Source organism: Magallana gigas, chromosome 1 (genome assembly GCF_963853765.1).
Source record: "Magallana gigas chromosome 1, xbMagGiga1.1, whole genome shotgun sequence".
Classification (NCBI taxonomy): Eukaryota; Metazoa; Mollusca; class Bivalvia; order Ostreida; family Ostreidae; genus Magallana; species Magallana gigas.
This window is the reverse complement of record NC_088853.1, coordinates 9,939,659-9,964,947: the sequence shown is the minus strand read 5'-3', so window position 1 is coordinate 9,964,947 and position 25,289 is coordinate 9,939,659. Positions and strand designations below refer to the sequence as shown.

The 25,289-nt window shown below is 32.4% G+C and overlaps 1 protein-coding gene across 2 annotated transcripts; it reads left to right on the top strand.

The window, feature by feature from the left end:
- The first annotated feature begins 979 nt into the window (after positions 1-979).
- Positions 980-8,008, top strand: LOC117688043 (protein draper). 2 transcript variants are annotated; one of them, XM_011420220.4, is made up of 13 exons: positions 980-1,116; positions 1,396-1,614; positions 2,054-2,296; positions 2,609-2,746; positions 3,846-3,986; positions 4,131-4,271; positions 5,589-5,735; positions 5,885-6,010; positions 6,187-6,327; positions 6,415-6,540; positions 6,954-7,079; positions 7,210-7,348; positions 7,506-8,008. In XM_011420220.4, the coding sequence occupies exons 1-13, from the start codon at positions 1,059-1,061 to the stop codon at positions 7,666-7,668; spliced, it is 1,908 nt and encodes a 635-aa protein (XP_011418522.3). In that variant the 5' UTR covers positions 980-1,058; the 3' UTR covers positions 7,669-8,008. The 2 variants fall into 2 exon arrangements, with proteins under 2 accessions (XP_011418522.3, XP_065938506.1); XM_066082434.1 differs by lacking the exons at positions 980-1,116; positions 1,396-1,614 and having other exon boundaries at positions 2,155-2,296; positions 2,490-2,746; positions 7,506-8,005.
- The last annotated feature ends 17,281 nt before the right edge of the window (positions 8,009-25,289 follow it).

Below are 25,289 nucleotides of genomic sequence, written 5' to 3'. Positions count from 1 at the left end.
CTTCTTATAATAAGGAATTCATGAAATTTTTGACACAATAAAATAGGATCATATAATCAAATGATTCTACAAGTAAAATCAAATTTGACCTCCTTGTTTTTGCATAAAGGTCAGGTCAAGGTCACTTCCTTTTTCCTCAACTTAAAGGATGGTAAAAATAATGTAGTTCTTTGCAGTTATGTAGACATATGAAAATTCTATTCTTTAAGGGAATCAAATTGTCTAGCAGCTTACACTATTAAATTAGGAAAAAAAATATTTTAACTAAAATTGATATTGCTTAGCCCGCATTTCTTGTAATTTTCTTAAATTTTGAAGATATTTTGATAATTTTTTTTTTTATGCTTTGAATATTAAAATATTTCTGATTTTTACAAATTACAAAGACCTTACAAAAAGATATTAATTGACAGAAAATCTAATGTATTGACCATTTCATAAGAGAGAAAAACTGTTTTTTAGTGATTTTTTCACACAAATCAATGTATAGAATGGACGCTTTAAAGAAACTTTTAAAATGTAATTTAAAAGGCAAATCAAATCGTGAAAACATATTCTGAAACTCCAGTATCATATTTATATTTTACGGTAGTTTAAAATCCTTCATTAATGATTTTGTTTTAAAAAAAAGCAAAAACAGACTTATTAATATAGAGCAATTCTGGATTGCGAAACGTGATATTTTCCCACGCTAATATTCCGCCATAAATACAGTCCTTGTTATATTCTGAAAATTTATGACTATTTCTATGCTAAGTTGTATGATAGTACAAAAGAAAGAAAAATACACTACTTTTATTTCCTTCCATCTTCATTTCATGAACAATTAATTAAGTTTGGCAAGTCGAAGACCAGAAAAGACTCCTTTCTTAAGAATGTATACATTTCTAAACGACGACGATTTTGATTATATGAGTATTTCAATATATTCATACTAAAGGCATATATTTCATTTTTTTTTTCTGGAATTAGGTTTCAAAACACGCATTTGAATAAGTTTCCTCGTTTTTTTCTTATAAAACTTATTAACTTGCAAATACGCTTCCTTAATTTCTGAAATGGGCTTGACTAATATAATAACGTGCATATCAATGGTTATTATCGTCAGTGCTTTTGGTAAGTAGTATAACCAGTAAATAAGTGTGTCAAACCGTTACTGTTGTTTACTAATCATGAACAAGTCTGCTCTCTGCTTTACATTCAAATCGACATGCATTGCTGCATGCAACTACTAGTATTAAATATTATTATTATTTTTTTTTTTATAAAGAAATTCTATTTTTTTTATAAATGGCTATAGAAGTTAAAAGCAACTTTGAATAAACATTCTTTAAAATTGGCAATATGATTCACAATAATTTTTCTATAAATATTTTAATATTGTTTATCATAAAGAGGATTTGTCATATAAAAAAAATGCAACTCAATCGCCATTATATCCCGGGACCTCATATGATGCAAGTAATGCAGTTGACAGAAATGTCGGAACATGTATGAGAACAGAGGGGATAGGGCTGAAATCTGTATACCATAGTGCGTGGTGGAATGTGGATCTCGGCGGAATATACAATATCTACAGCGTCAACATCCTTTTTAAAAACTATGAAGGCTATGGTATACACTTAAACATTTTACTTTCATTTTATATTTTAACTTTTATAACTTTTTAGTATTATAGTGGAAATAATTCTACTTTTTCACTTTTTATAATATATTTGAAAATCACTCAAAACAGTACAAAATGTGACTAAAATTGAACAACTTTTTTGTCACACTTAGACAAAACAGCATTGATATTGAAAGAAATGATAATGATAAAAAGACCTCAAAGTACTCATTAAGACAAAATACTATAGATATAGACTATTTTTCATAATATAGACATTACAAAATGAAAGTAGAAGTAGATAATGAAGCATAATAAAAGTAATGGCAATAAAATGTGTACAAGAGTCAATATCTCTTGAAAGTCTGTGAATCGATGCCGATATGTTTGTTACATATTGATAGTTTAGTAATATTCAGTATGTAATCGAAATACACCCATTTGTAGAAACCAGACAGAGAGGACGATTTGCGGGATTTTCCCTGTATATAGCAAACACAAGTAGTATTAAGGGTTCTACATTATGTTACAAAGACGAACCTCAGTTACCGCCACTGAACTTTACTAGAGTCTGTCCATATGTTGGACGTTATTTGATATTTCTCAATGAGAGACTAGATGAAACTTCCTACCCAAGAGGATATCAACTTCAAAATGTATTTACCGAACTGTGTGAAGTTATTGTTGAAGGTAATTTATTTTGTAATAAAAGGACAAAGCAAGATAGATTGTGTTTTAACATCTACTTTGTGTCATATTCGGAATTTATTATTTACATGTAACAAATTGGAACAACAATAACGTTTCAATTTTTTTTCACAGCATTTATTTTGATCTTTCGATGGTTATAAAATCATTCCTGTTTCCTTTTCGAATTTTACAGAAACAGGGCATGTTTAAGAAATTACTATTTTTGTAAAAGAAAAAACAATTACACCAAAGACATGCGATTTGTCATGAATTAAAAATTATATCTGTTTTTCTTGATTCATCGGAAATGAGGATGTACAAAGCGCGGCGTATATGGTTCTGGATGTGATACGGCATGCCCAGTCAACTGTCGAGAAAACGATTGTCATATAAGAAATGGGACTTGTTTTGCTTGCAAACCAGGATGGAAAGAGAAAACTTGTGAAAGAAGTATGTATTTTTCTCATGTGCTCTGCAGGTTCATGTAAACTTCTCTGATCACATTCGTCCCAGTTTACCCACAGATCTTATGCAAACCATTTTTCGGATTATCGTTCCTTAATCTTTTTGATTTAAGTAATAGCAAATGATTTCAGAGAGTTTTTTTTAAGCTAAATCCATTATGACGTCGATAGTTGATTTTGTATATATATTTTGTATATATATTTGCCTCTTACTTAAAATGCTGTAAGGAAATGTTTGTTAGGTATAGCAATTTTCTTGAATTCTTTTTAAAATCCTTTATAAAAGAAGCCCCAATAACTATGCTCAATCTAATGTTATTTCTAAGAAGAGTAAAACTATCCATTTGGAAGAATTATTAACGTATATATTTCAGAGTGGTATTTACTATATTCTTGCAATTAATATCAGATTTATTTATAATTCTTTTGTATAATAGATGCATTGTTTTATGAACGTCCCCATCCGATTATATTTCTAAAGTTCACTTTAATAGTGCAACGGGCCATAAGTTTTTTGGTAAAATTAGGCGCCAGTACAATCTATAAAACAAGCTATTTATAAGCATCGTTAAGAGAATGTATATCATTTAATTGGTCGTAATTTCTTAAATATATTGAAAACAATAGAATGTTCGATGTTACTGTGCGTCTAGATGGTTGAATATTTTTTACATCAAGATTTTGATTCTAATAAAGAAAGTGGGCATCAGTGGGAAACAAAGTACTTATAAAAAAAAATAAAGCATCAAGAAATTCATTTTAAAAATCATAAAACATGTAATTAAAAAAGAAAAAAACTGTGTCACAACATGTAATAAAAAAAGTTTAAGGTTTGTCTACGTACATGACCATAGGTGGGTTGTATGATGACAAAGAGATATTTTGAACGAATCCAAGGTAGTTTGAAAGATTTTACATGGCCAAATCATACTACTGAAATATCTAAAAGGGTCAGTGAACATATGTTACGCGTTGTGCCCAATGGAGCTTTCCTTTTTTATCTTTCTTTTAAATAATTTCTGTTTTTTGGCCACTTTTCTCTTCCGTATTATTATTCACTAAATTGTGAAATGGTTTACGTATAGAGTGTAGAGAAGGTCTGTATGGTGAAAGATGTAGTCAGCTATGTTCCGGAAATTGTAAAGAAAATGAAACCTGTAATCACGTGACTGGTCAATGTGACAAAGGTTGTACTACTGGATGGAAAGGAGCTATGTGTGACAAAGGTAATCGTGTTAATAAGTACTTCATTTTTGTCATTTATTCAGCTGTTTATATAAAATATTTCAGTGAAAAAAAATCGTCAAGAACAGATTTGATAATAAATCATAGATTTGAATAATTAATAATAAATCTTATTTTATTTGTAGAGTGTGTGGACGGAACATTCGGATATGACTGTAACGGCAATTGTAGTGCTAACTGTTTGAATGAGCTACCCTGTAACAAAACAACTGGACATTGTGAAGACGGATGTAACCCAGGATATACCGACAGTGACTGCAAAACACGCGAGTTTAAAGATTGATTATGCGGAACCACCGTGCAAAACCATGTAATTTTTAAAGAAATGGTAGGTGCCCATTCTTTTACAATAGTTATCTCTTATACATATTGTAGTGATATATCATGTAAAATATATAACCCGTTGGACAGCTATAGGTAAGGTTGAAAAAAGTAACATTACATTGGCCGTCACATTTACAGATTAAATGCCTAACACCGATAATGTGATACATAAGGGAACCGCTGAAATATTAGTTAATAATCAAAAATTTTGTTTCTCTACTTTGTTTGGTAGAATAAAGTTACATTGTATGAATAATTCATGTGATCATAATTACGTTTAACTACAAATCAAATCAGAATGTAAATTGGGACAAAGTTTTCTGCACCATAAGAAACTCATACATGTATCTGTTTCACTTAGTAAAATCATTATTATCAATCATGCAGACCACACGCTCCTGGAAAAAGTACTTACTTCGACATTCAACATCTTCTATTACCATGCCCAAAAAATGAAACCGAGCCTGTCAATGCATTCCTTGTTTTGATTGGTTCAATCGTTTTTTCAAAAGATGCAGATATTTTTCATAGTTCTACCCTCGATAGACCGAAGATAATTTAGAACAGTGTCAGTGATTGCAGTACTTCTTTGAAATCTCGAAAGTCTGCAGAAACGGGTTTTTTTTACAACAGAGAATGAGATATTCATGTTGAATGAATATATTTTTTTCACTTCAGCTTTTTATACTTTTGAACATACCTTAAACTGTCCAATAAGAAGTCGTGGAACATCTAATTAATGACATGTTACAAAACATAATGATTTTTCCTCGGTTCAAAAAAGCAGGATCACGTCAAACTTTGCAATGAAACTATTTCTTGTAATTTCTACAATCTCTTAGTTTCTTTCTTTTCTCATGAGATATAATTTTAACCTTATTTGTTTTAATTGGATACTTAATTTACTTTAAGAATGCTGGTAACTAGTAATGCAGCCTAGCCTACTAAATATTCCTATATAAGACGTGAGCTTTTTTTAAGCATTTGGAGAAAGAATTTATTTAGTCAATATTTCATTTAAGTTCGAACAAATGAATAGTTAATATTTTATTTCAATTTTAACAAAAGGTATTCTTTGACAGAAAGTTCACAACTTAACTTCATTTAAATTCATGTTTTTCCACAGAATTACTTGAAATAATATCAATGTTAATGTCAATTGAACGATTCAAGACTTTCCTGCACATTTATTTGTAGTATGGCTTTTTTGATTTTTGATTGAGGCGTTGCCTTATTTAGTTTCATTTTTGTTTCCGTAGGCTGCCCATTTGGACACTTCGGAAGTGCATGCAATGAAAGTTGTAACATAAATTGCCTACGTAAAAATGATATCCTTTGTGATCATATTGGCGGTGAATGCTTAAATGGATGCGAAGACGGCTACATTGGAACACACTGTAATGACTGTAAGAAAATCAACAATTCATTAAAAGTTTTTACCTTGTGAATTTACAACTGAAGAGTACTTAGTATTTAAAAAAAATAGTTTCATTTTTTAAAGATTATTACCTTCTTGCATATAAAAAAATTATATTTATATATGACTTTAATGTAGCTTGTGAAGAGGGCTATTACGGTAACAAGTGTTCTTTCGACTGCTCTCAAAATTGTAAAACCTGTCGACACACAGACGGCTTTTGCACTTGTAAGGAGGGGTGGTTGGGATACAATTGTACCACAGGTAAATATCGATCCCATTGGAATGTCTATGGCACATATCATTGATCCTTTTAAAAAATGTCTTTATTAATCTTTATTTATCTTTAATAATAGTCATGGAATTTTGTTGTATAAAGCAAATGCATTTTTTATACTATCTAAATATCAATGTAGTATATTTTTTCTTTTTTAAAACAGGATGTTCACCGGGACATTATGGATTGGACTGCAAGGATAACTGTAGCGGGCACTGTATAAACAATGAACCATGTGACCATATCAATGGAGTGTGTCCAAGTGGGTGCCAGGATGGGTACACTGGAGCACGCTGTACTAATAGTAAGATACAACATACATCCAGTGACCAAAACCGTACGTTGTAATTTTTTTTAAAATATGTTTTTATAATCTAATTTTATAATGCAGCTTGTGCAGAAGGATATTACGGCGGAAACTGTTCCAAAGTTTGTTTTCTCAACTGTAAGACGTGTCGACACACAGACGGACAGTGTTCTTGTGTTGCTGGTTGGATGGGTTCCAATTGTAGCATAGGTATGTGTTATTTCACATCCTTGGATTACTTTCTCAACTAATAAATGCGTATGCCTATATGCTTGTGAAATCGTAATTTTTATATTGAATGGTAAAAATGTAAAAAAAAAAAAAAATTCTTAACATTTTTAAAATATAGAAATCAATGCATTAAAGAATTAGTGTCTACAACAATGAAAGTAACTGTCAGAAAACAATACTTTTTTTGAATGATTTGATTACTTTTATCGGAAATTGCCGACGTAAAAAATAAAGTTTCAATTTCTTTTCAAATAATAAAATAAACTGATGTTTTCTTCTGCTGAATGCAAGAAAAACTATTTTAAGATGTACTTGTTAGCCATTGGATTTTTTTTAATCAAACCAGACTTTGTAATGTAATATTTGTTTTTACTATTAAACACCAATACTAGAATGTGACCAATCCTATGGAGAGAACTGTCGGTATGCATGCGGTGAACATTGTGTAAACCAAACATGTGACAGATTTAATGGAAGCTGTTTGTTGGGTCGAACGGACGGACAAAGTTTCCAGAAATGTAAGATCGACTTTTTAATTTTCTGCAATCTGAACAACGTCATCTAAATAAAAATCAAAGGTCATGCTATAGGATATGGATGTACAGAGGAATAAAAATCATAATATCATAATTTTCATTTTGTTTTTAGATAGCGAAAAAATACGTCTTTTGACGGAAGAACTGATTGAATCTTCGAAACAAATGTTACTGTGGATTATTGGATTTTCGGTAGCACTTGCCGTCTGCGTCCTTTTTATTATCATCACATGCACAATAACGATACTACGGTAACAATATACTTTTTTCCTTTGTTAAACCTGTTCAAAAGAGCAGTAACCTGATATAAATTTTCTGATAATCTAAAGAAAACCATATTTTCTTTTATGTTTGATTGAAGTATATATTTTGAATTTTGAATGTTTAACTATAATCAATTTAATGTAGGAAAAAGGCCTGTAATGCGAAACGTAAAACTGAAGATAAGCAGCCTTGTTTGAGGTCCACAACAACTGCTAAACATCCAGTTACAACCAATATCGTCTCTAACTACCAGGAACTTAATACAGAAAAAGAAATAAACGCATATGAGTCAATACTGCTGCAATAAATAGGATTTGAATATTCGACGGTAATAAAAAAAAAACAACAAGGTACTGACGGGCATCGGTTTACTCCGATTCTAGTTATTCAAAGAGACAGTGGCAGGCTTCATTCATTCTACTGCCATCAACCTAACATGCTACGGATGTGGATTCATCGTGTTACTATGAGTGATGACATACTTACAAAATTAGTTTTCATGTGGGACTAAGAAAAATCAAATACCAAAAGTTTACCATTTCTTTTGTAGTATTCACTTTAATAATCGATTAATAAAGATGTCAGACTCAGACTGCACTGGTTATTTTCTCATCTAACTTTCCTACACAAACTGCAAAATTCGTATATTCAAATAAATGTGCAGAAAATTTATTCAATATAAATATGACAATGAATAAACTTATCATTAACTCTAAATTTATGTAATAAAGTGACATATATGCCCGATGGTGCTGGTGTTGATTAATTAAGTCATTATATACATGTATTTTTTTTTATAAAAAGCATATGTCACTATAGTAATCATTTACTTACTTACTTAGTGAGTCATTTTCACAAGCTGTGTACATCGTTTAAATATATCACAAGGAGGGTTTAGGTATTGGAATTAAAATATGTGTTATGCTAGAAATTCTTCAACAAACACAAATAGGGTAAAATGATTGGACTTAGACTTGCAACACAATACACTATTTTTTTTTTAAAATTTGTTTTGGTAAACCTGTGTAGCAATTTATAACCAATCTGGGAAATCCCTCTCTTGCTGCAGGGTTACAAAAAAACAAACCAAGAGGCCCATGGGCCACATCGCTCACCTGAGCAACAATGGCGAACTACATTGACTTAACACACTTTACGGTCAGACGCGACCTATCTTCCATTATTTTCTATTTTTTTTCCTATCTCCACAATGTGAAGATTTCCACCAAGTTATTCCATAATTATATTTTCCTGTCATATGATTTAGATATAAAGTGCTCAATTGAAAATATATACTATGACTTTATTTATAAGCATTCAAATGCATTTTGCATGCTATTTTAGGGAAAATTCTAAATATTATAGCTCTAAAAATAACCTGGCAATAAACCTTGAATTTTTGATTAACAGGTTTAAATGTTAATAAATAAGGAATAATGCATCAAGGAAAATTATATGAAATTGAGGAACGTCTCGTGTGTCCTTATATAATTAAGAACAGTAGAATTTAATATTTAGCAAAGTTAAGTACCATGATAATTTTCTGACCTAAAACTCAATATTTAATAAAGGGGTAGGGGTGAAAATTTATTGTGATATATTAATTATATATAACACCGGTCTTTTATTTCCTACAGTTTTTGCACATATGTGAACAGTATTAGCTCATTTAAGATAAAAAAAATCATACATTTCCTAAGACGTATATCAGTTAAAAAATCAGGACCCATTGTGGGCCTACCTTATTGTGTGTAATCATAATTTGAACATTTTGAATCTACACAATTAAAGGATGCCAACATTTTATTTCATTAATATGTTGTCTTAGAGGCCATGCAATACATATCTATTTTATATGATGAAAATACTGGAAAAGGTAAATACCATTTACCTGCAATATTTCTTGTTTGGTATATTGGTATTTATGAAAAAAAAATAATCGAACTTAAATTAGTGTAATTTTCATTTTCCACATCTAAGTGAATATTTTAGTGTGTTTATTTAAGATGCCAAGCTCTATGAATATACCATGCAGATGAGATACATTTCATTTTCACAGCTCATATCTCATATGTGAAAGTTAACAAAGATTGACGGATAGAGAATCGCCAACTAGTCTGGAAGGCAGTACGCAGTGTTTGAACTCTGTGGCAAAAGTTGCTAAGGCTACAGTAAAAACGTAATTGGTCTTCCCTTAAATAATTGTTTACCTGATGTAAACTTGTGTGACGTTTTAAAACCTTACTCACTTGATCGATGAAAACATTTGACTGGAAAATGATGTCACATGATGTGTTAAAAAGCTATTTAATTTAATGTATTGTCAGGCATACAGGTATCAGTTCTGTACTAAGGCCCATCAATTATTTCATATTCCCTCAAAAACAACAAATGGCTACAAACCAAGATAATTTTCTGCTGCAATATTTTCTTTAAAATAATGATAATGCATGGATATCCTCATAATTGTAATGTGTCAGAACTGTTTAAAAGAAGTTTTTATTTACTCGTTTGAAAAATACCAAAATTGTTGCAGATCTCAAATAATTTATCAAATGAGAAAGGACCCCAGAAAGTAGTAATAGCACGTCATCCTTTTGATTTTTCTGTACACAAGTATATAATGTTTAGCAAGACAATTCCAATGATCAACAAACATTTCAGCGTCAGTAGAATGATACACAACTTTTAAAAACTTATCCAATTTGTTTAATTTTAATTTTTTTAATGCATTCATACATTATGTAGATAAAATGTTTTGTAATTGAGTTAGCCAGGTGACACAAAGTTAGTTTATGCACTGTGTATTTTGGAGAAATTAGTCCTACCCTATGACCCAATAACAACATTTTTTAGTTTTGAAGATAACTGTAAACAAACGGTTTTGCATTAATTTGGCAGAGTTGTTAAATAATTACAAGTTACCTTCTAATTGTAGTATCAACAAGAAATGTATCGATTATAATTTTCAATTCACGGTGTGCATCACCTGTATTTATAACCTGTAAAGATAAGACACTCGCGGGTGATTAATCACATGTTCAGGGTTTAACTGAGGCTGTTAAAACGTCTTTTCAAATTCATAAACATCTTTTTATTGTCTTTGGATTTAATTTACACGATTATGAACTCGGAATACATGGCTACTTCATATTCTGTTTCGGAGGAAATTCCGGCGAAGTTATCGATCAAAAATGGATTATTTCAACCAAAGTCGCTCCCTTGTTTGATCCTTGTTGACACAATTAGAAATTAATAAACAATAAAAACAGAGGGAAATGCACTTTAATACGTTGTTAATGCATCAGATTTTATCCTTTTTGCAGGTAAACAATAAACTGCCTATTTACCGAAGTCTATGTTCCAAATACAAGGCGATTGTTTCCAAGTTAAAAAGCAGAATGAAACGAAAAGAAACTCAAAACAAGCTAAAACCACCCTCACAAGTGAAAATGACAACGCGTTGAAATATTTAACCTCAATTTACTTCACAATAATCGGCACCAATGTTATTTCCATGTTTCATAGATTATAATCGCACGTGAACTGTTGCACAACAAACTCACAACTTCAAACAAAGAACCTCGTTTTCGAGATGCGGTAGACTGGCGATGCCTGTCATAAGACCAGTTTATCGCAATGAATTGCCAGTCTACGATATATGGAATAAGGAGCCCTCTTTATTAGTATTTTCGCAATTATCTCAAATTTGGAACAAAATTCGCCTATAATTTTTGCAATTAATATCTTCCTTTCCCTAAGGATGATTTATACTAAATTACGTTAAGATTAACTCAGTAGTTCTTGAGACGAATATTTTTTTAAATGCACCCCCCCTTTTTTTTTTTTTTTACAGTTTCGAGGTTTTCTCCGCTTTAAATACAATCTGGCCTTTTATGTTTGCAATTTATATTCACCTTCTTATAAGGATGATTTGTGCCAAATTTGGTTAAATTTGGCCAAGTGGTTTTAGAGAAGAAGATCAAAATGTAAAAAGTTTACAGACGGACAGACAGACGGACATACAGACGGATAGACAGACGGACGGACGGACGGACGACGGACAACGGGTGATCAGAAAAGCTCACTTGACCTTTCAGCTCAGGTGAGCTAAAAAACACACAGAGTACGTAGACACAAATTTCAAAACTAATGCGGCTTCAGATTATCAGGAACTCAACGTAAATACATCAAATTTAGGTTTTGCGTATCAGAATACCTACAAGATGATGTAAAGAAACAATGAAATCTCATATTTGTTAAAAAAAACTATAATAATGTGCTAATCCATGCCATTTGACGGATATAACAAATGTTTAGTAAACATTAAGAAAATATTCATAACATTGATAAATTATGCGTATCTCATCATTAACATTCTTTTTGTGCCGTTAAATACTTGTACTCTCAATTCATCATTTCCGAAAACAACTTCAGGACTACGGAACAAACGCTGATAATGTACATCACAGGCACGGTTTGTTCAGATATCTTGATTTTCGTTATAATTTCATTCTAAAACTGAGTACTTACCTGCACTTATCATGATCATGAAAAAGTGGGTTAATAGTTTGCCAGGTTGTTAAAGTTAAAGCCTCGCTTTCCGAACACAGTCGGTAACAAAGCTAGAACTTTTAGGTGCTTTGCTTTGTCGAGTACTAAACCTTCGAGAATGTTAAAAATATGACATTTCATTTAATAACATGGTGATAACATCACCTTTCCGAGGTCCGTGAAACAATGTCTGATGCAATCATTCAATTACAAAAGATGAAATGTATCAAATATTTGGGAACTGACAATTTATAAGTAAAATCAAAGATTTGATGGACCGTTTCCGTCAATATCAATAATTATAGTTAATACATATTGATATGAAATGAACGTTTTAAAGTATACTGTACATATATTCAATCATGTTGACCCATGCGATAGTTTAAAACAATTTTCGAAGCATTTACTTCAAACGATCATATTTGGAGGGGAAAAAAATTCGGACCCCCTATAAGCACATAAATTTATCCGGCTATGTTATGTTACGTTAGAATTTTAAACAATGTATTTGCAGGATATGTAACATACATGTGCCTTTTTAAATCTATTGAGTTACATATACTTACATACACTGTACATATTTATATAATTTCAATGTAACTGTCTATTTTGGCGCGTTTTTAAGTTTTACTGTTTTCAATCCATGAAATCTGTATCATGATCAAATTGGCACCATATTATCCTCTTTTTTTTATTGTACAGAATATTTTTCTTTCTATACTGAAAACAATGCCAAAATGTTTGATTCATAATAAGCTGCTTACTGAGGAAAAATATCCTAATAGTTTTATTTTTTTGTAGTATTTAAGGTAAGGTTTGCGGCTTGCATTTTTTAGAGTTTGTACCAAAGTTACATACCATTTTATTCACTATACTAAAGTCTTTTTTCTCATGAAATTCAAATGAATTTTGCCCGTCCCGTTTTATAACTATAAAAGGTCAAAGTTCATGATTTCCAATTTTCATTTTGATGAAATGTAAACAATTTCGTGAAAATATGTACATTTTATATGTGACTATTATGGGGGTTATTTATGCTTAAAATGTTCGAAAATAATATCACTATCAATATCATGATTCACTTTTATTAATTTCTGATGAACTATCTAAAAATAGAATAAAATGCAACAAAAGTCTTAATTTTGGACTAGTAGTACGAGGGTTGTCCCAAAATAGCGTAGACAGGACTCATAATTTATAATCTGTTCACTGCAATTTCATTAGACTTCTATGTTTTCTTAAATGGCCCTTTGGCAAACAATACTGAAAAATTCAAATCTGTACTTTATTTATTTCTCGAGAAAATGAATAATTAGTAACAACAAGTTTTGTCAGGCGGCGCAATGTGCGAAGTCGAAAATTTCCTGTTTTACGTTGTTGCTAAACCCTCCACATCGTTTACGATAACAATTACGTTTTATTTCCGAAAAAAGTCTTCCAAAAATATTATCTTTGAACAAGTAACCTGAGTGCACATTCAACATATATTTCTAGTTTTGTTTTTTGTTTTAAATATTTATTTAGTACAAACGATCTGTGGGCTCCACACTTGTCCTGTATTTATTGTTGTCTAAGGTCTGTCTTGCCGAAATGTGTCGTTGAGCATTTTGACGTCCATTGATATCGTTTGGGGTTTCTTTTAAACCACTAATTGTCATCATACTTGTTCCGATATTTTCAATGTTGTTTAACAACTGTTTAACAATCATTTTCAATCGATTTTGTTAATTTCATTTACTTCCAAAGCCGCTTAGCATTTATTTCATGGTCTTTACAAAATTGTATCAGTTACTGCTGCGCCGCCTTCAACGCTGACATCGTCATTTTATTACGAGTTAACTTTTCAACATGTCACAAAACGCGCTCTAAGATATTTAAAAGTTTTGTTATACCCAAAACATTTTCTGAGTAAATGATAAAATGATTATCAAATATCAATGTATGTTTTATTTGAATTTTTTTATTCGAAAAGTACTTTTCCTCGCAATTTTCATTTCATTATGTTGATTTTAACTTTTTGTTTTTGACATTGCGCTGCATGTCGAGTTTCTGATCTAACATGCTTTCATTTCACTAATTTAATCTCAAACAATATTTGATTTTAAAACATTATTTGAATGCAAATTTCTTGAACCCTTTGTGGCACAAATTTCATCTTCCTTTGTCTTCGATTAACTGAATAACGCCACTTGTCTACGCTATTTTGGGACAACCCTCGTATGTAAACGAAAACATCTTATTTGAAACCTTTCCAAGTCCAGCGATTTCAAGAAAAACGTACCTTAGAATATGTGTAATCTGGTGTTTCTAAAACACTATTCAAAACCATATGATGCGGATTTCGTTTTCGTGGAAATTTACAAAATGCTTGTGTCCTCTTATTTGTTCATTGAAACTAAAAAAAAAAAAACGCGAAATAAAAAAAAAACTGAAATCAATTATGACGTCATATAAATTTTGACGTTATAACTGAAATAAAGGGTAGTTGGTGTTACGTCACAATGAAAATGTGTGAGTTATCTCCCTGTAACCGCAAACCTTACCTTAATAATTACGTATGATGTGATAGTATCTTAATCACAGATACTATACACAGATAACAATAAGTTTGTTTATAATCATATTGTATGACTGTTTGATTGCATAACAAAAAGATAAGTAGTGTTTATATTAATTAGTGAAACCGGGCAATTTATATTTAGATTAAAATATATTTTTTTAAATATAATGAAATCTTAATATCCTAATCTATAGCGAATGTCAAAGTCGTTAAGCAATAAAACCCGCCTCGATGCCGGGTGTAGAGAACGGATGTAACGTATGCTTTTATACAAATCTTGTCACTTGTTTTTTTGTTTTTTACATTGAAATTATGGCTTAGTTGACCGAAAAAACTATTACAATGCCTATCATGATACACATAACATGAAAATTACCTTTTTAAAGCGTACATATAATTATTACATAATTATACCCGCACTTTCTAAAGAAAGTTCGGGTATATTGTTGTTACCCTGTTCCGTCCGTCCGTCCGTCTGTCCGTCCGTCCGTCCGTCCGTCTGTCACGTTTTACTTTCTCAAACTGCTCTTACATCTTATAAACCAGCAAACTGAACTCTTGGAGTTTGATTTGGGGTATCATGTTGTTTTGTAAAAAGGTTTCAAAAATTTTCTGTCAGTCCTGGGGGTCAAATAATTGGTAAAAAATGACGTTTTTTCACAAAAAACCTTCTTCCTCGAACTCCTCCTACATTTTCAAAAGTAGACAAATCATCTTTTGGAATATGTTTTAAGGTATGCTATAGATGCGCAATAAGGTTTCGGAATTTTCAATTTTGTTCTGAGGGTCATTTAATGGCTAAAAAATGACGTTTTTTTTTACAAAAAAACTGGTTTAAAAAACGTCATTTTTTTAAGCTGTAGCCAAATGATCTTCTAGAATATGATTGGGGGTGTCATATTGAGGCATGATCAGGTTCCAGAAATTTTTTTTTAATTAAGGGGATCAGTGGGCAACAAAAAATGACGTTTTTTGGCCAAAAAAATATGGTTCCCAGAACTCCTCTTACAACTTTTGGAGTAGCTACGTCATCTCTTGGGATATAATTGGGGCTGTCCTATAAATGTGCAATAAGGTTTTAAAAATTTAAATTTCATCCTGGGAGTCAAATAGTAGCAGAAAATTGACGTTTATCACTAAAAAAACAAACATTGATCCAAGAGCTCCTCTTATGATTTAATGGATAGACAATCATATCTTGGGATATGATAGGGACTGTTCTATAGATGTGCAGTAAGGTTTTCAAAATTTAAATTTCATCCAGGGAGTCAAAATGTAGCCGAATATTGACGTTTATCACTTTAAAAAAAAACATAGATCCTAGAACTCCTTTTATGATTTAATGGATAGACACATCATATCTTGGGATATGAAAGGAACTGTTCCATAGATGTGCATTACGGTTTTGAAAAATTAAAATTTAACCCTGAGGCCCATTACCTACCGGTACATACCTTTTGATGCCCTTTAAGGATCAAGAATATATATGGTTAAGGGGTGGGGATCTCAACCGTTTTCGAGATATTCGTGCACTTCCTGTTCAAAGGGGGGTCATGACCACCCCCGGGGCCCATGACCTACATACCGTTTGATGCCCCTTGACACAAGGAACAAGAATATATATGGTTTAAGGGTGGGGATTTCAACTGTTTTGAAGATATTAAGGGACTTGCTGTTTGAGGGCATCAGGACCACCCACAGGGCCCATGACCTACATAACATTTGATGCCCCTTGACATCAGAAACATGAATATATATGGTTTAGGGGTCATGATTATAACAGTTTCTGAGATATATGGTAATTTCAAATTCCTGGGGGTGGGGATGACCCCAGGGGTCAGATCTAATAAACCCTATATATTGCCAGTAACAGCCAATATATGATTATGAAAACCCTATATTATTATCTTTGTCCGTTTTCAAGTTACCATTTACAATAGAGTCTATGATTCTTCCTACAAGGTTCAATGTTAGACCCCACACCATTTTGACACCCCCCCCCCCTCCCCCGAAAAGTGGTTGTCTAACCCAAAATGAGAAAAATCAAACCAGGGTGCACAACTAGATTTGCAGGCCTATCATATCCTAGAGTTTTGTACAATTATGTTCAGCCATCTCTGAGAAACAAGTTCAGAGTGGGAAAGAAGAAAAAGAAGATGAAGAATATATACCGGTACATGTATTAAGAACCGTACAAAAACAATAAGTCTCCAAACTTCATTCAGGAGACTTAATAAGTAATAAAGATTAAATAGAGATAGGATCATCAAACATCAATAATTTAAAGATAATTGACAATTTCTGATTCTAAGGGGGTCAGGATGACCCCTTCGGGTCATGACTTACATGCCATAATGATCTGATGCGCCTGCATGACCTAAGGAGGAATAATATCTTTGGATTAAGGTGGGGATCTCAATGGTTTTTATGATATTTGATAATTTCAGGAAGAGCACTTGGGATCATGACCTACATACCATCTTAAATGCCTTGAACAAAGAAACAATAATATAATATGTACATGATATATGATTCAATTTAAGAACCAAGATATAGATCAATCATCTGTTTTGTAATACTTCCTATGTATATATACATGTACATGTATTAGTTTGTGTTTTGTTCTATACTATTCATGTTCATGACTGTAGTATGGCTTAGTCTTATTTTAAATTACATTAAAAAATTGTCAAATATATGACTTGGAACCCCCACTCCCAAACAAACTCAAATATAAACTGTTCTCTCCCCCCCCCCCCCCTTCCTTGTCGAATAATCTATTAAAATCAAAATATAATTTGGGTGTCTTAAAACTTTTATAAACTGGTAAAAAATGTTATTCTTAAAAAAAAAAATTACATTACACCTTGCATAATTGACAAATGATCTATTGAGATACGATCAGAGGTCATATTTCTACCTTGGGATCAATAAGTAGTATTCATTGACAAGTTAAAATTAATTAATAACAATAAATGATTCAAATTATAAATGTTTATACTCCACATTCATCCCCCCCCCCAATCTAACCTGCTTATAAAGATTCAGTCTTCTTAATACATACTTACATGTGTACAGTAGCAAATTTTAAATCATTTCTTGATTGCTTTTTCTCTCGTGATTCACATTAACATTTTGGAAATTGCTTAATTCAATTTTTAAGATTTATAAACAAAATGTTATATGCATCACTGCCATGTGTATTCACCTATTTGGGGCAATTGTAAAGTCTCCTAAACAAAGCAGTGACATCATTAGGCTAGGAATTACCCACATGGATCAAACACTACTGTATAACATATGAATAAGATAAAATACATTATTATTTCTAGTTCTAAAATGTCAGGGTGTTTCCAAGGGGGCATTAAATCTTACAATACAATTTTACGCGCAATGACACAAAGAGCAAAACTAAATTAAACGGTTTAGGGATGAGGATCTCAGATCTCAGATTAAGTTAACAAAATATACAGTGTATCATATCATTTCCTATTTCATAAAGGCGGGGGGGATGGGGGGGGGGGGGTTTAAAGACAACACCTGGGGGTCATTAATGTACTTTACACCAGTTGATGCATCATAATGACTTTAGAAGATATTTTGTATTTTCCTGTTTCGTGGGGTCAGAGCAGTCCCATAAGGTCATGACCTACATTGTATTTGATGCATTATACATGTAATACATTAAGAAAGAAATACTCCTTCCTTCCTATTATTACTCATATAAAAAATATAAGTGTCTACACTTACTTACATATGTAATTACACAAATTTAATAAGAAATTGTTTATACAGGTTCAATATGGGGTCAACTCAACAGTGCATGCAGTCTGACAAATGAAAAAAATAACTTTTGCAACTAAAATGACAGAAACTTTACAAATGCTATAGGATAGGTAACGATGATAAGCTTATTTAAATAATAAAAGATGATGATACAGTATGCTGTCAAAGGGAGATGACATTTAGAAAGTGAAAGTAGAACTTATATACATGTGTATGTATGCTGGCAGGAATCCCATGCTGGCATCTTATTATATTGTGCTACTGCTACTACATGTATTATGCTTACCTAAATTGGTCAACATCATAATGATAATCCAATTAAAACACAATAATGAATTCCTTTAGCTGATCTTAACTACCGTAATCCTTTTCTGCATACGGAAAACACAGACATGTATGTATGGGTGTTGCTAAAACGCGGAACGGAAAACGGAACGGAATGGAAAATATCATCACGTTTATCGCTTTAAAAGGGTATAGACTGGCCAGAAACGATTTACTTTGTATCTTTTATTTATATCTAATGAATGATTATCAACATGTTGCTATCTTATTAATATTCATATGAATGTCTATTAATTATAGCATTGTATTCATTCGGCTTTAGTTGAGTACGAATCGGAAAAATCAAATGTATACGAATTGTGAAACATTAACATGATTAAACGAGCAAATTAGCTATAACTTTTTACTTATTTCTCTTATATGGTATTGCTGGCATATTAGCGTAACGTACGCAGTTAGTGAAAGCGTTTTATGCGTGTTTTGAGTATTTTTATATTATTTTCAAATATGATGTACATGTATATACTTACATCAAAATTGAATTTTCGGTGTTCTAGACGATCTTTTATCATACAGACGATACAGTATCATTGAGATGAAAGAAAATAACTGTAGGACTGACGACATTAAAAAATTAAAATACAGTAAACATTAAAATACCCGGTAATTTGTGAAACTAGTAATTTGTGAAACTAGTATTTTTAGCAATGCAATTTTGTTTACGTTTGCATTACAAAGCATGCAGTTGTTTATTCCAGCAGCTATATACATATGATCCGAATAGAGAGCTCTAGACGTTGCCTGGTTTGATTTTCCGATTATATATTGGGACTATAGTCTGTCGATCCCAAAATATTCATGCAGCACATTTGGACGATTTATAATGGAAAATGTTGACATCTTTTCTCCATTTGGAAGTCACTCAGAAGACCTTGCACAATTTTTCAACACTATCATCCGGGTCTGTTAAAATGCAAAACCCCGTAGACTTCTTTATTTTTAGCCGTGTATTTATACCAGCTGATAAGCTAGAGAGGACGTTTTAAAGAAAGAATAATGAGAATGTTTAATGCTTCTAAAAGAGAATCGCTTGAACCCTGAGGTATATATAAATATACAGCAAAAAGTGAATCGAGGATATTTTGGGACAGAATATAGTGGTCAATGCATGTACTGTTAATTTTGAGGAAATAAATATTCTTGAATAGATAATCTAATATTGCTAATCTTTCAAAAAAAAATTAAAAAGGTACATAAAGTATATCGTTTTAGCATACTTAACAAATCTATGAGGTAAATAACATTAGATAACATTTTCCTTTTTCCTTCCGTTCCGTTTTCCGTTCCGCGTTTTAGCAACACCCATGTATGTATACACGTGAACCCATCTAATCGAAGAGCTGGGTAAAACTAGTACCCGCTAATGAGACATGCAAACCTGTGTTGTGTACGTAACTTCAGACAAAGATCAGACATTTGTAACATGCATGTATTTTTATGACCTATTCTTCAAATCCACTTGCACTATTCTATTAGGTAAATAACAGCTTTAAGGTGGTGCAGGACACCTGCATATTGTGATGTACATGTATACTTTCTATTGAGATAAACAATAAAGTATGTTGAATATTGATTAAATATTTACCCCCCCCCCCCCCAAATAATGTTACCTAACATTGAAGCGCAATGGGTTAGAGCGTTTACATGTCTGTAAGAGCATTGGGGTCCAAGGTGTATTTTTGGTAATTTACGAATTTTCATGGGGAGGGGGGGTCTGGACCCCTCACTCCCACCCCTTCTCTAAATCTGTGCACACGATGATGTTCATGTAGGCACACAGAAGCAAATCTAAAACCGGCAACCGCCACGGGGAGGGGCATAATTTAATTTTTAATTTTGTTTGTAATAATTATATAGACCATTATACTTCATATGACATAAAATGTTAAGATTATTGATTAACTGAAAATTCACTGCAAACAGTTCTACCCCAAATTGCACATAAAGTGCTGCTCATGTCACGATGTGTATTATCATATGGGCAGGGATCTCATCCTTCAGTTATGAAAATTATAATTTTTAAATGTATTACCGGAGTTTGCATGTAGCCTTCATTTTTAATTAAACTGGTACAAAACAGTGTTATCTAGGGGCAAACACATGGTGCGGGTATTACTGTCTAATGACAGCATCTAGTTACATATAAAAGCAGCTTTTTAAAAAGTCAAAATTTTCTACGTAAATATGCGTGAGGTCCCGTCTAAATGTTTTGTTAAAGTTTGGACGTCTTGCTAAATACGGAACAATTTTCAGCGTGAATTTAATTAATGATCTGTTTTAGTTACACATATAAATTAAGGAGGCTGGGGGGGGGTCAAAACAAATTTCTCCAAAATTCACCAAATTTGCGGAAATGTTTCATATAATCTTAATTTACATTTTGATGTGAAAGACTACATCACAATCATCGTTAATTTTATCATTTATTGCATCTGAAAAAATTGCACATTATGTAAAAAAAAAAAATATGAAAAATATATGAAATACACATGTATTAATAAAGGCAAAAAACATACCAATAACATCACAAAAAATTAACACAATAACCAAAACTTAACATTATTTGTTATAAAGAAAAATATCACAATTTTACCAAAAATATATTTGTCACACAAATGCAAATATGCAAAGAAATAAGAAAGTAGCCACAATATTATTTCCAAATTTTAACATGATAATAATCAATACATGTGTAATAAAGATTGAGCATTAAAAAAGATTTTCGATGGTGAAATTAAAAAAAAAAAGAAAGAAAGAAAATATTTGAACAAAATATTTGGAGTTTTACAAGATACCTCCCTTTGAAAAGTTAAAAAGGTGCTGAGAAACAGCTAAATGATTTGTTGGCATCTTGTATCCCTCAGTTATCATCAATTGACTCTTTAAATAATGTTTCAATATGTAAACAGATAGCCATGCTATGAATTTTAATTGCTAGTATTAAATAATGGTCACTATGATATTTGAGTGTACCTAGGTGCTGCGCACCGAATGGTGCTAAGGATAATTAATAGAATGAACTCTGTGAATCTTGTAGCACTGCGTAGTATTCCTAAATGATGTTATAAAACCAGGCGAATAATACGGGCATAATAATATCCAAATTGAGAGTTTAAAAACAAGTGTCATATTTGGCTATTCTGTGTCTGCAACGATAGCTCTGGTACTCTATATTGAGTCATGTATTGTGTATTCTATATATTAACCTTTGTAACCTTTTATGCTATGTATGAATGAAGGTATTATGAGTAAGTGATGCCTCATACTAGGTGGGGGACTCCGAGACCCAGGACTCAGAGACTCACATCCTGCATCCAGACTCTTTGATTGGCAGTTTTGACAGTTTTGTTACTTTATTTAGAAATAAAAAAATAATCTTAATTTTGAACACTAAATGTTCACTCATTATCATCGTAGATGGGCCAAACTAGTCAGAACTGTCCATCATAAATAAAATGTTATATATACCCATGTAAAATGATGTTGAAGAGATTTAGATAAAGAGATTCCGCTAGGATAGATTCCGCTTATATAGATTCTTAGACTCTTGATTTGGACTGCTTTTAATTGTTGTAACTATACGATCACGCTTAATAAAACCGCTTGAAAAAGAGATACTGTACTTGTCATCACTAAGTTTGAGCTGACCCTCAATCGGATCCGTAAGACAGAAGGCTTACATGAACATTCTTGGTGCCAGTGACCAGGACTAAGCGAAGTTGAAAACAAAATAAGGTAAGAACCATTTCTATATGTCTCTTATAGCTATCTCGAAGTAAACAACTTTGTCTAAGCAACCAATATGGCGACAGGTGATGGGTTTGATAAAAAAGAACTTAGAAATCAAATGGAGCAATTAGAAAAACATTTCGCGGGGTTGGGTCAGAGCAAAGAAAACAAAGGGCAAGAAACAGTTCAAAAATTCTCAGAAAAAGAACAGATTAAACAAAATACTTTTGAAACATATCATAATGCTAGGCCGTATGAAACTCGTGAACCTCGACACCGAGTCCCAGATCAGGGTGATGATAAAGATTTTTTCATTGGTCGAGTTAAAGCTATAACAGCCGCACTCTCAGTGCCCCTATCTTCTGTGATAACTCCTTTTGAGGGAGATGCTCGAAAATTTAAACAGTGGATAAAGGAAGTTGAAAAGTACCGTGTTATGTCTGGGAAACAAGGTCACGAGATCCCCATGCTTGCATACATAACGAGTAAGGGTTCAGTTGGGGATTATATTAAAAGGTATTTAGATCAAACAGATGCGTCTGAAGAAATCCCATCTTGGGACGATCTTAAGGAATCCCTTAAAAATAGATTTGCAGAAATAACAGATCCCCAACACGCGTTAGCAGTAATGCGTAAGACTCGACAAAATTCAAATGAAAGTGTTCAGTTGTTCGCCGAGAGACTATTGCAAATTGCGGAAGACACCTACAGTAATGACAGACTAAAATATCCTTTGATACAACAACAGTTAGTAGATATCTTTTGTGACGGGTTGACATTCGACTATCTCAGAATGACAATTTTGCAAGAAAACCCTAAAGATTTAGAATCCGCAATTCAAATAGCAATGCAAGAACAAAATCTGAGACAGAGGCTAGCGATAAGAGGGTCAAATATGACAGAAATTGTCCAAAGTAATGACAACATACGAACTCTCAAATTTTGATACTACTCTTCCCTTATTAAAGGAAAGAGCAGATAATATTACCTCAGTAGAAACAAGGCATGTAGAACCAATGGAAATTGACCATGCGCGTAATAGTAGGTGTTTTAAATGCAAACAGATGGGTCATAGGGCTCGATTTTGTACTCAAAATAAACCCCAAGTCAGGTCCCGTCCTCAAAAAAATAAACGACTCAGTCAAAACAAACCCGTCCATAATATAGAGCAGAAACCCCGTTCGCCTGTGGAATGTTGGAATTGTGGTAAAGTAGGTCATGTGCGTGCAGATTGTTGGAGCTCGCATATGTATCAAAGAGCGCAGCAAAATCGGGGCAGACCATCAAATCGTCAAGGCCGAACATATGAATCTAGCGACCAAGTGATTAGGGGATCGTCTCAAAATTTCAAATGTCGCTCTTATTTTGACAAACAAAAACAGGAAAACTAAGACGTTCTTCCTTCGTTGAAGCCCGATGAAAGAACTTTAAACAAAGACCTACATATGAAATTAATTTTACTAACAACCCCAGTAGCTGTTTATTAAAAGTAGGTAAAAATAAATTTAGAGCTTTGGTAGATACAGGTGCAGCCGTATCTCTATTTAGTAAAAAAAAATGAATGAAAATCTATTTCCCCGCCCCAAGTTGTTTAATAATGATATCCCCTCTTTACAAGCAGCAAATGGCAATTCTTTAATTGCGATAGAGTATGTAAATATTTCCTTTAAGATTTCAGGATTAACTTTAGACCACAAACTTTATGTGACAAAGGGACTCAACCGAAACATGATTCTCGGTCGTGATTGGCTCAAGAAAAACAATGTTCGTTTATACTTTGATCTTGGACTCATGCGTATTGATGGCAAAGTATACGCGGAACTTAAAGAAGATTTACACATCTCAACTATTGTAAGAACTCCTAAGAAACTTATTATGAGACCAAACACGGTGACTGTATTCTATGGAAAAATAAATAACAATTTTCCTCTGGAAAAAAATGACTTGGTTGAAGTGAACAGCATAGACAATAACTGCATTATGGAAGACCCTGGACTATATTTAAAAGACGCCGTTTGTATAGTTCGGAAAGATAAGAAAGTTCCAATGATCTTCGTTAACCAAACTAACAAAAATTATAAAATTCCAAGAGGCTACATAGTAGGACGAATTACCGCAATAAAACAGAAGGAAATCTCAGAAATACAGACTACTCAGGACACAAAAGAAGAAATTGATGTACCTAAAAGATTTGAACACTCAATCACAAGACTTGTGAGTAAAAACAATGATTTATTTGCAAAGACAGACAGTGATCTTGGAGTGACTGATACTATTAAAATGAAGATAGAAACTGGAGATCACCAACCAATAAAGAACAGACCATACCCTGTACCCTTAAATAAAAGACATATAATTGACAAGGCCATACTGGAAATGATGGACGCAAAGATTATTGAGAGATCACAATCACCTTGGTCATTTCCCTTAGTAGTGGTGAAGAAAAAGGACGGATCAGACCGGATATGCGTTGACTTTAGAAGTTTGAATAAGATAGTGAAACCCGTATCATTCCCGCTACCGTTGATTGATGACATCCTATGTTTACTAGGTAAGGTAACATATTTCACTGCACTAGACTTAAAGAGTAGATATTGGCAAGTGAAATTAGAAAATTCAAGTAAAGAAAAAACGGCCTTTGCATGTCACAAAGGACTATTTCAATTCAACCGTATGCCATTTGGGTTGAGTAATGCACCAGCAGTTTTTCAGGAGCTGATGAACATAGTTCTTCAAGGACAAGAGGAGTTTGCTATCGCATACCTGGATGACATTCTTATATTCTCAGAGACACCGGAAGATCATCTTCGTCATATTCAAGACGTTTTCAACCGCCTAAGGAAGCATGGACTTAAAATGAAGCTAAAGAAATGTAGTTTCTTCAAGGAACAGACAGAATACCTTTGTTTCATCATTGATGAACATGGCGTTACACCTGATCCAAAGAAAGTCGA

Bases quoted from the DNA above. Each gene is read 5' to 3' on its own strand.
- LOC117688043 (XM_011420220.4), top strand. From the start codon at position 1,059: ATGGGCTTGACTAATATAATAACGTGCATATCAATGGTTATTATCGTC. The intron at 3,987-4,130 runs GTAATCGTGTTA...TTTTATTTGTAG, and splicing joins AGGAGCTATGTGTGACAAAG to AGTGTGTGGACGGAACATTC. The intron at 4,272-5,588 runs GCGAGTTTAAAG...TTGTTTCCGTAG, and splicing joins CGACAGTGACTGCAAAACAC to GCTGCCCATTTGGACACTTC.